The following is a 17,564-nucleotide window of genomic DNA, read 5'->3' as shown; positions in this document are numbered from 1 at the left end:
GAAAAGAAAACTACTGAAATGTAAACGAAAAATGGTAACGACAGGAGGAAAGAACATAAGATGGTGAGGAAAAAGACAGCAAACCATTTAATTGAAAACATCATGGAGAAATGAAAGCTCTTCTCAGATAAGTAATAGGTTTCTGGAAAAATCAAAGTCATTTTCCCTTATAACTGGCCCTCAAAATTTAAATATGAAGTTATACATTAAATTCAAACCAATTCAAGCAATACAGAATGGAATGCGAAAATCAAGAGTCTGCTTCAGGCCGGGCACGGTGGCTCAAGCCTGTAATCCCAGCACTTTGGGAGGCCGAGGCGGGCGGATCCCGAGGTCAGGAGATCGAGACCATCCTGGCTAACACGGTGAAACGCCGTCTCTACTAAAAAAATACAAAAAACTAGACGGGCGAGGTGGCGGGCGCCTGTGGTCCCAGCTACTCTGAGGCTGAGGCAGGAGACTGGCGTGAACCCGGGAGGCGGAGCTTGCAGTGAGCTGAGATCTGGCCACTGCACTCCAGCCTGGGCGACAGAGCAAGACTCCGTCTCAAAAAAAAAAAAAAAAAAAAAAAGAGTCTGCTTCAGAAAGTATAAGCAAGTCGAGTGCTGCTTGCTAATGAACTACAAATTTTTTAACGTCAGAATAAGGAAAACTGCGATTCAGACGCCCTTGAAGAGCATCTGACAATTCCAGGTGAAGAAAAGGTAAACACTAAAAGAAAAATGCACCAAATTCCTAAAAGAGATCAAATAATGACCACAGCAAGAATCATAAAAAGGGAGAAAGGTACTTCAAAAGGTCATGGTTAAATCCAGATTAACGAAGATCTACTCCAGGTGTACTGTCTCTAATAAAGTTTCCTCCCAAAATAAAAACAAGGGAGAAATACTGTATTTTAACTCTGACTGAAACCGGAAATCATAGTTTCATCCCAATGGAAAATAGCATTTTTCAATCATATATGAAAAGAAGTATTTAAAAGAAGAGTGAAGAAGCTATAGGTAACACAAACAAAAGGAGTGGGTGTGAAAAAGACAACTTTAAAAAGTTAGGCCGGGCGCGGTGGCTCAAGCCTGTAATCCCAGCACTTTGGGAGACCGAGACGGGCGGATCACGAGGTCAGGAGATCAAGACCATCCTGGCTAACGTGGTGAAACCCCGTCTCTACTAAAAAAAAAAAAAAACTAGCCAGGCGAGGTGGCGGGCGCCTGTGGTCCCAGCTACTCTGAGGCTGAGGCAGGAGACTGGCGTGAACCCGGGAGGCGGAGCTTGCAGTGAGCTGAGATCCGGCCACTGCACTCCAGCCTGGGCGACAGAGCGAGACTCCGTCTCAAAAAAATAAAAAAAATAAAAATAAAAAGTTAAATGACTGCTAACACTTTCCACTTTCACTGGAATTACGCTTACCTCCACCATTTGTTACCACTAAACTGCCGCGATTCTCTTGGTACTGGCTTTCTCTTCGCAGTCTTTGTTCTTTAGTCATCTCTGCTACTCGAAGAGGCAGATCGGAAAATTCATCTGTAGGCTTAAAAAAGAAGCAGAAACATGAACAACAATCACTTTCGAGCCTGGCGGCTCACGCCTGTAATACATGCACTTTGGGAGACCGAAGCAGGGGATCACTCGAGGCCAGGAGTCAATCAGCCGGATGTGCTCACGCATGCCTCTAATCCTAATACTTGGGTGTTGAGACGGGAGCATCGCTTCAGCCCAGGACTTCGAGGCTGCAATGAGATAGGATTCCACCACTGCACTCCAGTCTGTGCGAACAAAGCCAGATCCTATCTCAAAAAAATAAAAACCTGGCCTGGAGTGGTGGCTGATGTCTATAATCCCAACACTTTGGGAGACCAAGGTGGGAACCATAAGCCCAGGAGTTTGAGACTAGCCTGGGCAATACAGGGAGACCCCGTCTCTAAATTAAAAAAAAATTTAATTAGCCGGGCGTGGTGGCATAAGCCTGTAGTCCCAGCTACTCAGGAGGTTTATGTGGGAGGACTGCTTGAGCCATGGTCGTGCCACTGCACTCCAGCCTGGGTGAAAGAGCGAGACTCCGTCTCAAAAAAAAAAAAAAAAGATTCATGACTCCATAAATCTATACATATAGATTAAAAATATCTACATATATATCTGTACCGATACAGCCACATTTATGAACCCACCCACCAAGACATACAAACACAATTCCAAATTACAAATGGGAGATGGTCTAAAATTAATTTGCTTTTGATTCACCATAAAACAATGTTATAAATAGTAGGTTATCAATCTTGCTAACAAAAGTTTATTTAATAACTTAATGCATCGCTAAAATATTCACACTAGTAATTTTTATTTTTTTACTTTTTTTCTTCTGTAGACCTTCTCCGTGGACACAGTAATTTTTAAGAGCAGAAAACATAATACATATAATTTAAAAACCAGGAAAATGACAGAATTAGCTAGGAGGTTGTTCCTCCTGAGCACATGAATACTCTTCACTAAGGTCCTCATCTCGGCCCATCAGCCTGAAGTCCCACTTGTTCTCTCGCCCTCTCTCGCCTCTGCTCAAGAACACCCCACCCTTCACATTCCAGGCTCCAGTTTCCACTGGCTCGCCTCCTGTTTGCTTTTTTTTTTTTTTTTTCTGAGACGGAGTCTTGCTCTGTGGCCCGGGCTGGAGCGCAGTGGCCGGATCTCAGCTCACTGCAAGCTCCACCTCCCGGGTTTACGCCATTCTCCTGCCTCAGCCTCCCGAGTAGCTGGGACTACAGGCACCGCCACCTCGCCCGGCTAGTTTTTTTTTTGTATTGTTAGTAGACACGGGGTTTCACTGTGTTAGCCAGGATGGTCTCGATCTCCTGACCTCGTGATCCGCCCGTCTCGGCCTCCCAAAGTGCTGGGATTACAGGCTTGAGCCACCGCGCCCGGCCTCCTGTTTGCCTTTCTATGATATGAAAGTATTTCCGTGAGACAATGAGGAAACAGACAGGTGGAAATACGCGTGATGGAAAGCCGATAAGGAAGCAGAACACCAGTTCCAGCTGTAGAGTGTGGGAATCTTACCCCCACCTTGACTTTTCTGTATTTTATGTAGTGAGAAATTGAATCCAGTTAAGGCACTTTTCATTTTCATCATTTTATTTTCTCTTAATCAGGTGTTAAAACACACGGATTATAAAAAACACTTACTTCATTCCCTGACCATCTCTTATCACCACTGTCCACACTATTGAAGCCTGAATCAAGGGCTCCATACGGGCGACTTGAGTACATTTCTTCATGGCTGCCAAAAAGAGACTTTGTTACTGCAAAGTTTGTTATTTTAACAATTAACATTTGAAATTAAACAGATCAGTTTTCTAAAAAAACAAGAAATGTGGCAGTCACTTAACTATTAGAACTAAATGGGCTTTCTTTTTTTAATACGAAAAATTCCAAATAGAAACAAAGCAAACAGAATAGTATGAGACCTCATGTACTCATTATTACCCAGCTTCAAAACAATCACACCTCTGCAATTCTTGTTCACCCAATGAGGCGAGTTTACTGGGACTGTGCTTTTAAGCAAAATTTGAGAGGTTCCAAGGGAAGGCCTGAGGGGTTCTCTTTGGAGTGAAGTCCATAAACAGTATTTCACTTTCACTGAAACATCTATCCTGCTTGTTTAAAGGCCCAAGAATTTAATTCTTGCTACTTAAGATTGCTCCATACTCAGGAGGCTGAGGTGGGAGGAATGCTTGAGCTCAGGAGTTTGAGAGACCAGGCTGGGCAACATAGTAAGACCTTGTTTCAAAAAGAAGAGATTGTTCCATACGGTTGGGACTGCCAAGCAGATGACCTTCTAAGTCATATGTCATGTAGCTGAGGGACTCATAGACTTAAAAGATACTGAAGTGATGTTAATGGTCAACAAATCCAACTCTTCACTCCTTGTAGGAAAAATGAAACCCAGAAAGTATGAATGACTTGCCTTCAGCTAGTTATTTCAGCAGCAGAGCTAAAGTTAGTGTTCAAGTCACTCAGACCAGTAGTTTTCAACTGGAAGCCTCAAGGTGACATTTGGAGACATTTTTGTTTGTCACCCTGGGAGGGGACTACTGGCATCTGATGGGAAGATGCCAAGGATGCTGCTAAATGTCTTACAATATACAAGACAGCCCATCACAACAAAGAATTATCTGATATAAAATGTCAATAGTCCCAAGGTTGAGAAACCCTTAGAACTAGACTTTGCCAGAGGTAGGTAATCAACACTACAATACAAGCATTCTGAGAATAGCAGTGTTAAAACAGGTTATTTCCCGTTAGTCAAACATTCAGGCAAATTAAAGTATCCATTTTATTTGATTCCCTGTGCAAAAAATATGATAGGCAAAGGTACAGAATATACTTACCAGGAGCCAAAACCCAATGGTCTCCTATCATAATCTGGCAGATCTGGAGCAATCTTACAAGCTTGTATGTTCAGGTATTTAAATATGTGGACTTTGCCTTTTATACATATCTAAATAAAGTAACATAAATGTAGACAAATTATTACTCATCTGAAGTATGCTCCTTTTTATCATATCAACATTTTATGTAACGTACATTGGGAACAGGAAGCATTTCTATCAAGTACATACAGTAATATTAAAAAAGAAATATTCTTATAACAAACTATATTATTTGGTTAAGTGTTATTTTAGGTGTCTAACTGGTAAATGTAAGTTTTCATTTTCTAGTCACTAATAAATTTCAGTAATATATAAAATAAATAATTTTTGATTATACTGTTCAAATACCAAGTAAACTTATCACACTGATTAGTTTGCATAGTCAGAGATTTAAAGCATTTCTCCCCACTACATTACGTGAAGCAACTTTTACTTTTAGGAATCCAACAATCATATACAATTATGTTTTTGATTTTGCTTTGAGAAAGAAGAGCAGGACATCATGAAATATTTCATATATTTCTGTTACATGTATTTCTGTTGCTACTTGTTCCAGAAGTCAAAACACAAAGTCCTGAGGCTTATAAGACCCTTCTATTGTTAGGAAGTTTGCTCATCAAGTTTTATAGTTGCCATAAAGAGTGGCACATGTGGCTGGGCACAGTGGCTCACGCCTGTAATCCTAGCACTTTGGAATGGCGAGGCGGGTGGATCACCTGAGGTCAGGAGTTCAAACAAGCCTGATCAACATGGTGAAACCCCGTCTCTACTAAAAATACAAAAAATTAGCTAGGTGTGGTGGCGGGGGACTGTAATCCCAGATACTCGGGAGGCTGAAGCAGGAGAATCACTAGAACCCAGGAGGTGGAGGCTGCAGTGAGCCGAGATCGCGCCATTGCACTCCAGCCTGGGCGACAAGAGTGAAACTTCATCTCAAAAAAAAAAAAAAAAAAACCAGAGAGAGAAGCATATGCTTGTACAAAATCATCAATAAATTGCAGAGTTAAAAAGAGCTAAGGGGGCTGGACGTGGTGGTTCACGCCTGTAATCCCAGCACTTTGGGAGGCCAAGGCGGGAGGATCACGAGGTCAGGAGATGGAGACCATCCTGGCTAACACAGTGAAACTCCGTCTCTACTAAAATATACAAAAATTAGCCAGGCATGGTGGCGGGCGCCTGTAGTCCCAGCTACTCGGGAGGCTGAGGCAGGAGAATGGTGTAAACCTGGGAGGCAGAGATTCCAGTGAGCCGAGATCGTGCCACTGCACTCCAGCCCGGGCGACAGCAAGACTCCGTCTCAATAAAAAAAAAAGAGCTAAGAGAAAATAATGAGTTGGCAAAAATTTATAGGTTGTAGCATGTCCAGCATCTACATGTGAAGCTACCTTATAATTATTACTCTATAGCTTCATTTCAGTCACTGATAAATGACTGAAATGTCTAAACTAGGAATTTGTGACTTCTAGAATTAGGAAGGTTGTAATAACAATGATCAGAAAAAGAAATGTACTGATAGTTTTTAGCTCTGAAAGCTGAGTAGTTTTATTTGTCTCTAGCTTTTTTTTTTTTTTTTTTTTTGAGATGGAGTCTCGCCCTGTCGCCCAGTCTGGAGTGTAGTAGCGCGATCTCAGCTCACTGTAGCCTCCACTTCCTGGGTCCAAGTGATTCTCCTGCCTCAACCTCCTTAGTATCTGGGACCACAGGTGCCCACCACCACACCCGGCTAATTTTTGTATTTTTAGTAGAGACGGGGTTTCACCATGTTGGCCAGGATGATCTCAATCTCCCGACCTTGTGATCCACCCGCCTCGGGCTCCCAAAGTGCTGGGATTACAGGCGTGAGCCACTGTGCCTGGCCTGTCTCTAGCATTTATGGTGTCTACACTCAAATTTTACTAGAAAAAAATAATAAATTAACTAAAACTTTACAAGAAAAAAATTAAGAAATTAAAATTTTATTAGAAAAAAATGTAGAGAAGAATTCTTCAATTTAAAAAGAAATACCAATTTAGAGAAAGGAAAAACACTTCTGAAAACATTATCTTCCAATCCATTAATTCAAGGCTTCTCAAAAATACATATGTATGTGAATTTATTTTAAAAGAAATTATTTTCTAACAGAATGATAAATGTACAGAAAATTTTAAATTTCATCCTTTGTCCAAAAAAAAGTCCATACCATGCTTCCACTATGGTTTACCTGACGCTTCCACTATGGTTTACCTGACGCTTCCACTATGGTTTACCTGACGCTTCCACTATGGTTTACCTGTGCAGGAGGTGACTGTAGTGGATTGTTATCTAGGGTGATCATCTGTAGGTGCCTGAGGTTCCGATAACAAACAGGAATTGTGGTAATTTTATTGCATGAGAAGTCTAACCGTATCAAAGGCAACTCTGCCAGCTCTGCATAAAGGTAAAATGGAAATGAACAATTAATGATGTTGTACAACTAGAGAATTTTTACAAAAGCTTCTAGTTAAATGTGATTTTAACACAGATATTTACTCCCATTCTCTTTTAGTGATTAACTGGTAGCAAAGTGGTAAAAATGAGACAAGTGGTAAAAATGAGATCTAGTTGCCTATAGATAGGATGACTAATAAAAAGCAAGCAGTTTTGACCTGCTCAGAACTACAGAAAGTCTCAGAAGCTGGAAGCCCTGATACCACAAGAAGGTGAGGATAACAAAAGGATTAGATAACACTCTCTATATAAAGAACAGTTAAATGCCTGGGTCCACAGACCCCACTAACGCAGCTGGGGCACTATCCTTCAATGTTCCCAGGAGTCAGCAAGTTCTTTTCCAGTGAAATTGAATCAAAAATGCTCTGAACTCAGGGATCCCAGGCACAAGGGAAGGTCAGGAGGAGTTGCCAGCTGAAAATGGAGGAGTTAAGTCAAAGTCTACACACTTAACCTTAAGACCTCAGCACCTTCCAACCCCACTGTATCCTACTTCATCCCCAGGAATGGCCACAGTTAAGAATATACACAATAACACAGAAGAAATGGAGCTTCTTTCTCTGGATAAACCTCACAGTCCCATATATAAGGCCTCTATATAATGATACAGAATTTCTTCTAATAAAATGCACAGCTTGCTGCTTAATGACCATTATACAATTTCTGCCCAGTATACTCAGAACTTCTATTCAGCTATATAAAGATAGTATATGATCCACAGACATTTAGACATCTCCAACATCAAAACCAACCAACAAAAAAAAGGAACTCAGAAGAAACAGGTATTTTATAGAAAGCAGAAGAACATTTTGAAAAGCTAGACTATCTTTAGTTTCAGAAAGAGAAGGTCCTTAATCACTGAAACATAAAAGGAATGTTTTTTAAAAATCACAGAATAATGAGTTTGTAGAAATGAAAAAATATAATGGTAGCAATTAAAAATTCATGATGGTTGGAACTACTTTACCATAAGATAACACAAAATGACAAAGAAATGAATAATAAAAAAGATAAGAAAAATCATCAAAGAGGATCAACAAAGAGGTCTAATAAGATCCAATTCAAAATAATTCGAAAAAGGGACAGAGAAACCAGAATAAAGAAAGTTATCAAAAAAAAAAAAAAGATATAAAACAATTTCCCAAAACAGAAGATATGGATCTCTGGTTTGGAAAGGGGCCCACCAAGTATCCAATATATTGAATTAAAACAACTCATACTACGGCACATTCACATACAATTTCAGAGCAGCAGATAAACAGGGACCATCTTAAAATCTTCCAGAGAGCAAAAGCTGGTCACAAAAGACTGGGATTAAGAATGAATGGCATCAGATTTTCAACCATTAATTTTAAACACTGAAAGCAGAGTGTGAAAAAAGACTTAAAAGTCTTGAAAGAAAAGTTTTCAACCTAGATTTATAATCCAATTATTAATCAAGGGGGGGACACAGAATAGACATTTCTTTTCAAGTAAAGTCTCAAAAATATGTTCTCCTATGACGTGTTCTTGGGAAACTACTAGGAGATGTCCTCCAGCAAAACAGGGAATAAACTGAGGACGATCCAGTCTAGGAATCAGAGTATTTAACACAGAAGAAAGCAAGCTGGGCAGCAAGCCGGGCACAGTGGCTCAAGCCTGTAATCCCAGCACTTTGGGAGGCCGAGGCGGGTGAATCACAAGGTCAGGAGTTCAAGACCAGCCTGGCCAAGATGCTGAAACCCCGTCTCTACTAAAAATACAAAAGTTAGCCAGGCGTGGTGGCGGGCACCTGTAATTCCAGCTACTCGGGAGGCTGAGGCAGAGTCACTTGAACCCGGGAGGCAGAGGTTACAGTGAGCCGAGATCATGTCACTGCACTCTAGCCTGGGTGACAGAGCGAGACTCCGTCTCAAAGAAAAGAAAAAAAAGCTGGGCAGCAATACTAGAGAACAGCCAGTCCATATCAGAAGAGAAAAAAAAGGGCTCAGTGAGGCAGAAGTGCATGGAAAAACGGGACAGAGAATCTGACTGGTTTGACTAGGAAGACTGTTGGAAAAAGAGGGCGGAATTAGCAATACACACACACAAAAATAAGCATATAAAAAGATAAGAAACTATTACCTCTAGAAAAAAAAAAAAAAAAGGCCGGGCGCAGTGGCTCAACCCTGTAATCCCAGCACTTTGGGAGGCCGAGACAGGCGGATCACGAGGTCAGGAGATCGAGACCATCCTGGCTAACCCGGTGAAATCCCGTCTCTACTAAAAATAAAAAAAACTAGCCGGGCGAGGTGGCAGGCGCCTGTAGTCCCAGCTACTCAGGAGGCTGAAGCAGGAGAATGGCGTAAACCCAGGAGGTGGAGCTTGCAGGGAGCCGAGATCCGGCCACTGCACTCCAGCCTGGGCGACAGAGCGAGACTCCGTCTCGAAAAAAAACGTACAAGAAAAATAAAATCAGAGTACATCACTTGAATTGGCAGGGAACAATGCTTACATAATTATAGTAATGTGAACACTGAATAACAATTTAATCAAAAGTTGTGCTAAAACTACACTGGGAAGATGGGAAGAAGGCAGTAAAGGCATGGTATGTGATAGTGTAAGGAAACTAAATCCTCATCTATCACAATAGGAAGCTGACATAAGTGTCAAAGTTGCCCAAACCAGCAATAGCTATAAAAATGTATCAATGAGAAATACGTCAGCAGTCTGGACACTGTGGCTCATGCCTGTAATCAGCACTTTGGGAGGCTGAGGTGGGCGGACGGCTTGAGCCCAGAAGACCAGCCAGGGCAACACGGTGAGACCCTTGTCTCTACAAAACAATACAAAAACTTCTGGGTGCCATGGCGCATGTCTGCAGTCCCAGCTACTTGGAAGGCTCAGATGGGAGGATGGCTTCAGCCCAGGGAGTTTGAGGCTACAGTGAGCTATGATCACGCCATGCACTCCAGCCTGGGCAACAGAGTGAGACCCTATCTCAAAAAAAAAAAAAAAAAAAGGGTCAAAGGAGTTTAATGAAGATACATACTTTTGGCCATTGAAATTGATGTGCTGGGACGTTTGAGGCAGGGGAACGATATTATTTAAGATTCTTGGCTGGACGCGGTGGCTCACGCCTGTAATCCCAGCACTTTGGGAGGCGGAGGCAGGTGGATCACGAGGTCAGGAGAACAAGACCATCCTGGGCAACATGGCAAAACCCTGTCCCCATTAAAAATACAAAAGTTAGCTGGGCGTGGTGGCACATGCCTGTAGTCCCAGCTACTCGGGAGGCTGAGGCAGGAGAATCACTTGAACCAGGGAGGCAGAGGTTGCAGTGAGCCAAGATGGCGCCACTGCACTCCAGCCTAGGCGACAAAGTGAGACTCTGTTTCAAAAAAAAAAAAGACTCAATATTTTAAAATATTTTTTGAATGATGTAACATATTATTTGGTAAAAGTTAAAATTAACTTTAAATCAAAATGGCAACATAACAGAAGATAAATTCTATCTACCAAATTGCAATGTTAGAAATTAAACTTCCACATGAGTGAATGTAGCTGTTGGAATAAAGCTTCACCTGCCAACTCAGTTCAACTCTATGTGCTGAGATTATAAAATAAACTGTTAAAAAAAATTGAAACTATTTGTGTGATAAACCATTTTGTCGGCAGTCCACAATCGAAATAAGATCCAGAAATAAATTAGCTGATAAAACTATTAAGCTTCCATTGTCATCTGAAATTCTCAATTTTCATTTTGAATAAAACCCTAATATTTTGATTGATTTCACACTAAATAAATATTATTATAGGAGTAAGTCTTTGAAGACCAACCATAGTAGGTGAGTCCTGAGTACAGAGGTAACTTGGGGTTATAAGGTCCTAGAGGTCATGATTTTGGTTTTGCTAACCTTCATTTACATTCCTGAGTTGGTAGCAAACAGACCCAGGAGAAAATAAGGAAGGCCCTAAGGATAAAAGGTGGGAAGGTTCCTGGACAAGCCAAGTGAGAGGAAAGACATGCGAGATTTTGGTTGCAGTAAAGTATATAAATGTGGACTGAAAAGGTCACGTTCTTGCACATTTACTTGGAATCCAAAATGTCAAAGCTCCACTAGTACTTTAGAACTAAATATTATGCTGGATCAAATTGGTATAAATATTTGAATTCTACAGGGAAAGTGAAAACATCATTAGTTAATTCAACATGTATTGTGGCCAGGCGCAGTGGCTCACACCTGTAATCCTAGCACTCTGAGAGACTGAGGCAAGTGGATCTCTTGACCCCAGGAGTTTGAGACCAGCCTGGGCAACGTGGCAAAACCCATCACTGCTAAAAATACAAAAATTAGCTGGGCATGGTGGGGAGTGCCCGTAGTCTAAGCTACCTGGGAGGCTGACGTGAGAGGATCACCTAAACCTGGGAAGTCGAGGCTGCACGAGCCATGTTCATGCCACTGCACTCTAGCCTGGGTATTGGGAGTGAGACCCTGTCTCAAAACAAACAAAATATTAATTGTACACTGTAGTCATATTTTGTCAAAGAACCTAGAAAATCACTGTCATGAAAACACCTTGAGAACACTCATTGGTATTTTACAATAAATTTCTGTATATGATTCAAATTAATCTAGAGAATAGTGCAGGGGAAAGTAAATGAGAGCACAGCTGAGACAAGACTTGCCATGAGCTGATGACTCTTATTGCTGGGTGATGAGCAGAAACATATAGAAGAAATATATATTCTGGATCTCATAAAATAACAGCTCTCATTTTCATCTTTCTTTCTAGCAGTGTTTATTAATTTGTGAAAGATTGATAAATTAGACTTAATTAATTTGTTTAATCATTTTTATCATTCAAATACATATTTGAATGATATGGCTTATAGTCAGCCTAAGTAAGATAACCTGTCTCTTAGCACAGTCTCTCACCCCATTTATCATTCACTCTACACATCACCTCTACATGGTTCATTAGCCTCTGTTTGAACATCTCTAGTGATGGGTAAAGTTAAGTTCAGGTCAGAGTCCATTTTTAAGTGAGTGCTAACTGCGGGAATGTTTCTCATTATACTATATACTATCTCCTTATCCAAACATGTTACATTTCCCCCAAACAGTCATGCTTACTGAAATTTCCAGCGACCCTACCCTGAGTTATTGATTACACTGGTTGACAATATCTAAAAATAAAATCAAAGGTCAAGAGTTATCAAATCTTTTCATTGAAGAGGCTTTTAAAATCCACAGTGGAACACTATTAAATAAACCATTCGATTTCAAACACTGGAGGTACCACAGTGTCTCTCACACACACACACACTCTCTCTCTCTCTCCCCTTTTTTTAAACAGGGTCTCTTTCTGGTGCTCAGGCTAGAGAGCAGTGACGCCACCACAGCTCGCTGCAGCCTTGGCCTCCTGGGCTCAGGGACTCCTCCCACCTCAGCTTCCTGAGTAGCTGGGACTACAAGAGTATGCCAGCTCACGGGGCTAAATTTGTTAATTTTTTGTAGAGACAGACTCTCTATGTGGCCCAGGCTGGTCTGGAATTCCTGGGTTCAAGCAATCCTCCCTCCTCTGCCTCTAAAAGTGTTGGGATTACAGGCATGAGTCACAGCGCCCAGCCTGGATGTAACCCTTATACATTTTTGTCTTGATTGGTCTGAGAGAGCTTTAAAATAATAATCATCATTTCATAGTTTCTTACCTTCAGGCAAATGTACTAGGTGATTTCTTCTTACATTAAGGTCTCTCAAGGCCTCCAGGTTACCAATTTGGGAAGGTATAGTTTGAATTTCATTGCAGCTCACATCCTATTTTGAAAAGATACAAAATAAAGATTGTCCTAACATTACAAACTTGTCTGCTTTAAACTGTCTATAAAATTAGGTATGTTTGGGAGACCTTCTGGTATCTTACTTAATAGCTTAATTCAACGGTTCTGACAAGCGACTACCTACAGGCTCCAAGATTAATAAATTCAGAATACTGTAAATCTGAGGTCAGCCAAGGTAATTTGCAAACCCATCATTATGTGAACAGAGGGAAGCTGCCACATTAACACTTAAAACTGTGCCAATACGACTGAAAGAAATAACACATTTACTATTTAGAAAAGGCCGCCTGCTGTCCAGTGTGGTGCTCACGCCTACTCCCAGCACTTTGGGAAGCTGAGGCGGGTGGATCGCATGAGACCAGCAGTTTCAGACCAGCCTGGGCAACATGGTGAGGACTTGTCTCTATTTTCTTTTTTTAAAAAAGAAAGAAGAATAAAAAAAGACCACTTGCCAAATTTTTCAATAAGTTTCAAATGTTATTTTTTAATACTTAAAATATGCTTAGAGAAAAGACTAGTTTTACTTTTCCTACCAATTAATAATTGAAGTAGAATCAGAAACTAGACTTTTTTTTTTTTTTTGAGACGGAGTCTCGCTCTGCCGCCCAGGCTAGAGGTACAGTGGCGTGATCTCGGCTCACTGCAAGCTCCGCCTCCCAGTTCCAGTAATTCTCCTGCCTCAGCCTCCCAAGTAGCTGGGACTACAGGCACCCACCACCATGCCTGGCTAATTTTTGTATTTTTAGTAGAGGTGGGGTTTCACCATGTTGACAATGCTGGTCTGAAACTCCTGACCTCAGGTGATCCACCTGCCTCGGCCTCCCAAAGTGCTGTGATTACAGGCAAGAGCCACTGTGCCTGGCTAGAAGCTAGACTTCTCAGTCCAATGTTCTAGGCATTAAAAGGGTTCTAAAAGAAGTTGAAAGGATATAGGTTCAAATCCTAGCTAGGAAAAAAAAATTTGAAAGGATAGAAAAATTGAGTTTGAGCCAAAAGGGAACAGCAATACATAATCTCTCAGAAAATATGTAGATGTAGAAAACAGCAGTTTGCTTTCACTTACTGAAGAGGAAAAAAATAGTGAGCCAACAAGGATGTTGCTGAAAGACCATCAGATGGGAATGGAGAGCTTTAGGGATACTCATTTATGAATTTTTTCTTTTTTTTGAGACGGAGTCTCACTCTGTTGACCAGGCTGGAGTACAGTGGTGTGATCTCAGCTCACTGCAACTCTGACTCCTGGGTTCAAGTGATTCTCCTGCCTCAGCCTCCCAAGTTGCTGGGGTAGCAGGTGCCACCATGCCTGGCTAATTTTTGTATTTTTAGTAGAGACGGGGTTTCACCATGTTGACCAGGCTGGTCTCAAACTCCTGACCTCAGGTGATTTGCCTGCCTCGGCCTCTCAAAGTGCTAAGATTACAAGCGTGAGCCACTGCGCCCAGGCAGGACACTAATTCTTATTCTGCCATAAGTTCCTTATATGACTGAGGATATCAATTAACCTCTTTTGTAGAAAACTAAAAGCTTCTGTAACACATCTCTATCTTTTAAGTATTTAGGACTGAATAAGTAGAAACAAAATGTTTAAATGATTTGAAAATAAGAATTTGAATTAGAGTCTAGTTTACTTCTAGCTCATGTTTTTAACCCAAGTTCTGAAGACATGCAAACATACATTCTGACCTTTATGTCCTAGGTCTAACTGGCTCCAAAAATAGTGGTCTAGAATGTAGACTCTAGTTTTAATATATTTGTGGATTTTCACAAATAACCTCTTACATTCATAATCTAACTGAAAAAAGTGATTCAACTATATTACATACGTATTCATTTATGACAACCATCTTCCATCTTTGTTAATAAACCTACATGAAACCATACCCCTAATCCTAATGGATGTAATTGTATTTGACCACTTCATAACGACTGAAGATAGTCTAGTTTCAAATACTACTTCTGTTATATAACCTTAGGCAAATTATTTAACCTATTTTGAGTGCTAGCTTCCTCAGTTATAAAATGAAAATAATTTTAGTAATCAATTCATTATCATGGTGATTAAACGAGAAAATTGTTATTCCCATGCTCAGAAGGTAAATACTCAAGAAGTGATTAGGTGAAGGAGTTCAATTAAGTGTCTTAGAAAATACATGGCAATAGGGCCGGGCGCGGTGGCTCACGCCTGTAATCCCAGCACTTTGGGAGGCCGAGGCGGGCGAATCACAAGGTCAGGAGATCGAGACCATCCTGGCTACCACGGTGAAACCCTGTCTCTACTAAAAATACAAAAAATTAGCCAGGCGTGGTGGCGGGCGCCTCTAGTCCCAGCTACTCTGGAGGCTGAGGCAGGAGAATCCCTTGAAACCAGGAGGTGGAGCCAAGATCCCAGTGAGCCAAGATAGCGCCACTGCACTCCAGCCTGGGCGACAGAGTGAGACTCCGTCTCCAAAAAAACAAAACAAAAACACATAGCAATGAAGTATATTTTACTTTATAAAGTGGGAGATAGGTTCTAAAGATATAATGTAAGGCAAAAAATAAACCTAACCTTTGTAGTGCCATTCCCCTATAGGAGCTAATAAAAAATCAGAATATTGATGATACAAATACATTTATTTTGAAAAATTCAATTATATTAACACATCTCAAAAATTTAATGACCAAGAAATCATCTAATATTGGTTAGAACATAATTCTAATGAAGCTTTTTCCCATCTGTGTGGGCCGATTAGGCTTGTACTTTCAGTTCTTAGTTCTGTGTGCCAACCACTTGAGTACTGAAAATTCAGTATATGATTCATTACCAATACTGGAAAATAAGTCAAAACATATCTCAATAATAAATCTTGGCCATATAAGAGACTATGGTGCGACTCTGTATACATCTGTCTCTCCAAGGTTTCATACACACACACACACACACACGTGCGCGCGCTGGACGATCAAAAATATTAACTTACAAGTTCCATCAAATGTCTAAGGTGTCCAATTTCTTCTGGAAGTGATACCAATTTGTTATTACTAGCAATTAAAACTTTCAACGGCAAATTACACAAGTGTACCGGCAATGTTGACAGTTGGTTCCGACTAAATGGGTAAGCAGAAAGAGAGAAGAATCAGAGTCCACCACTGAAGAAAAATTTTCCCTTTCTCACTCTATACTCAGTAAAATAACAAATATGAGTCTTGCAAGAAACAAACAGGGTACTGGAGTTCTAGCCTTCGTTTTATTGGTGGTCACTTTATGGTTACAGGCACAGTGTTGAACTTAATCTGCATCTTACAGAGATTTCTCATCTGTAAACTGAAGATCTCCCTATCTCCCTACCTATCCTACAGGGCTACCGCACAAGAAAACTCCTTGGTAAACAAGGAAGTACTACATAAACATAGTATTGCTTTATTAAAGTAAAATTCATGCAGGAAAATATTTTTTAAAAGGTGGATAATATCATCCTCCTTCCTTCTGAAGATTTCTTTTTCTTTCTTTTTTCTTTTTTTTTTTTGAGACAGGGTCTCGCTCTGTCACCCAGGCTGGAGTGCAGTGGTGCGATCTCGACTCACTGCAACCTCCGCCTCCCGGGCTCACGCCATTCTCCTGTCTCAGCCTCCCGAGTAGCTGGGACTACAGGCGCCCGCCACCACGCCTAGCTAACTTTTTTTGTATTTTTAGTAGAGACGGGGTTTCACCGTATTAGCCAGGATGGTCTCGATCTCCTGACCTCATGATCCGCCCGTCTCGGCCTCCCAAAGTGCTGGGATTACAGGCTTGAGCCACCGCGCCCAGACTGAAGAATATTTCTAAACAAAACTTGTAATCTGTTTCCCTCATCATTACAATATTATAATCAAATGCACATTAATGGTGAAAATATGGCAGTAAGTTGTGATTTCACAGATCACACCAAGTTACAGGTAAAGAATTTTTATTTATACAAAAACATGCAAACCAGAACTAAAAGTACAATAATAAAACACATCTATCGGCCGGGCGCAGTGGCTCACGCCTGTAATCCCAGCACTTTGGGAGGCCAAGGCAGGTGGATCACCTGAGGTCGAGAGTTTGAGACCAGCTTGGCCAACATGGTGAAACCCCGTCTCTACTAAAAATACAAAATTAGCCGGGCGTGGTGGCGGCACCTGTAATCCCAGCTACTCGGGAGGCTGAGGTAGGAGAATGGCTTGAACCCAGAAGATGGAGGTTGTGGTGAGCCAAGATCGCGCCACTGCACTCCAGCCTGGGCAACAAGAGCAAATCCCTGTCTCAAAACAAAAAGAAAAAAGAAAAATACAAAAAAAACCCCACATCTACTAAGATTAAAATAAACTAGATTTTTACGTATGTAAATTCAACGTCTTATTCCTTAGGACCAATTCCCTCCCCATTTGTAAGATCTTTTACTGAGATCATAAGCCTTTAACAGTTTTTTTTTTTTTTTTTTTTTTTTTTTTTTTTTTTGAGACAGAGTTTTTCTTTTTCGCCCCGGGTGGGGTGCAGTGGTTGGATCTCAGCTCACTGCAAGCTCCGCCTCCCGGGTTTACGCCATTCTCCTGCCTCAGCCTCCCGAGTAGCTGGGACTATAGGCGCCTGCCACCACGTCCGGCTAGTTATTTTTTTTTTTTTTGTATTTTTTAGTAGAGACAGGGTTTCACCATGTTTCACCAGGATGGTCTCGATCTCCTGACCTCGTGATCCGCCGTCTCGGCCTCCCAAAGTGCTGGGATTACAGGCTTGAGCCACCGCGCCCGGCCAAGCCTTTAACACTTTTTAATCCAGTAACAATTCCACTTCCAGACATCTATCTTATGGAAAGAGAAAAGTAAACATTTACATACAAAATTCTCTGCTAATATTATTTTTATCATGGTAAAAA

General features: G+C 41.1%; 1 protein-coding gene across 6 annotated transcripts in view; it reads right to left on the bottom strand.

The window, feature by feature from the left end:
- The window catches only part of LRCH3 (leucine rich repeats and calponin homology domain containing 3), an 89,256-nt gene that overhangs the window by 47,208 nt on the left and 24,484 nt on the right, over positions 1-17,564 (bottom strand). For all 6 annotated transcript variants that reach the window (XM_023214882.3, XM_023214878.3, XM_023214877.3 and 3 more), the window contains exons 3-8: positions 15,651-15,777; positions 12,562-12,667; positions 6,691-6,827; positions 4,380-4,489; positions 3,175-3,268; positions 1,408-1,528 (exon numbers count right to left, since the gene is read on the bottom strand). In XM_023214882.3, the coding sequence (XP_023070650.1) occupies positions 1,408-1,528; positions 3,175-3,268; positions 4,380-4,489; positions 6,691-6,827; positions 12,562-12,667; positions 15,651-15,777 (695 nt within the window). The remainder of the gene's footprint in view (positions 1-1,407; positions 1,529-3,174; positions 3,269-4,379; positions 4,490-6,690; positions 6,828-12,561; positions 12,668-15,650; positions 15,778-17,564) is intronic.

Source organism: Piliocolobus tephrosceles, chromosome 2 (assembly GCF_002776525.5).
Source record: "Piliocolobus tephrosceles isolate RC106 chromosome 2, ASM277652v3, whole genome shotgun sequence".
Lineage (NCBI taxonomy): Eukaryota > Metazoa > Chordata > Mammalia > Primates > Cercopithecidae > Piliocolobus > Piliocolobus tephrosceles.
The sequence above is the reverse complement of the archived record's forward strand: the minus strand, read 5'-3'. Positions and strand labels throughout refer to the sequence as shown.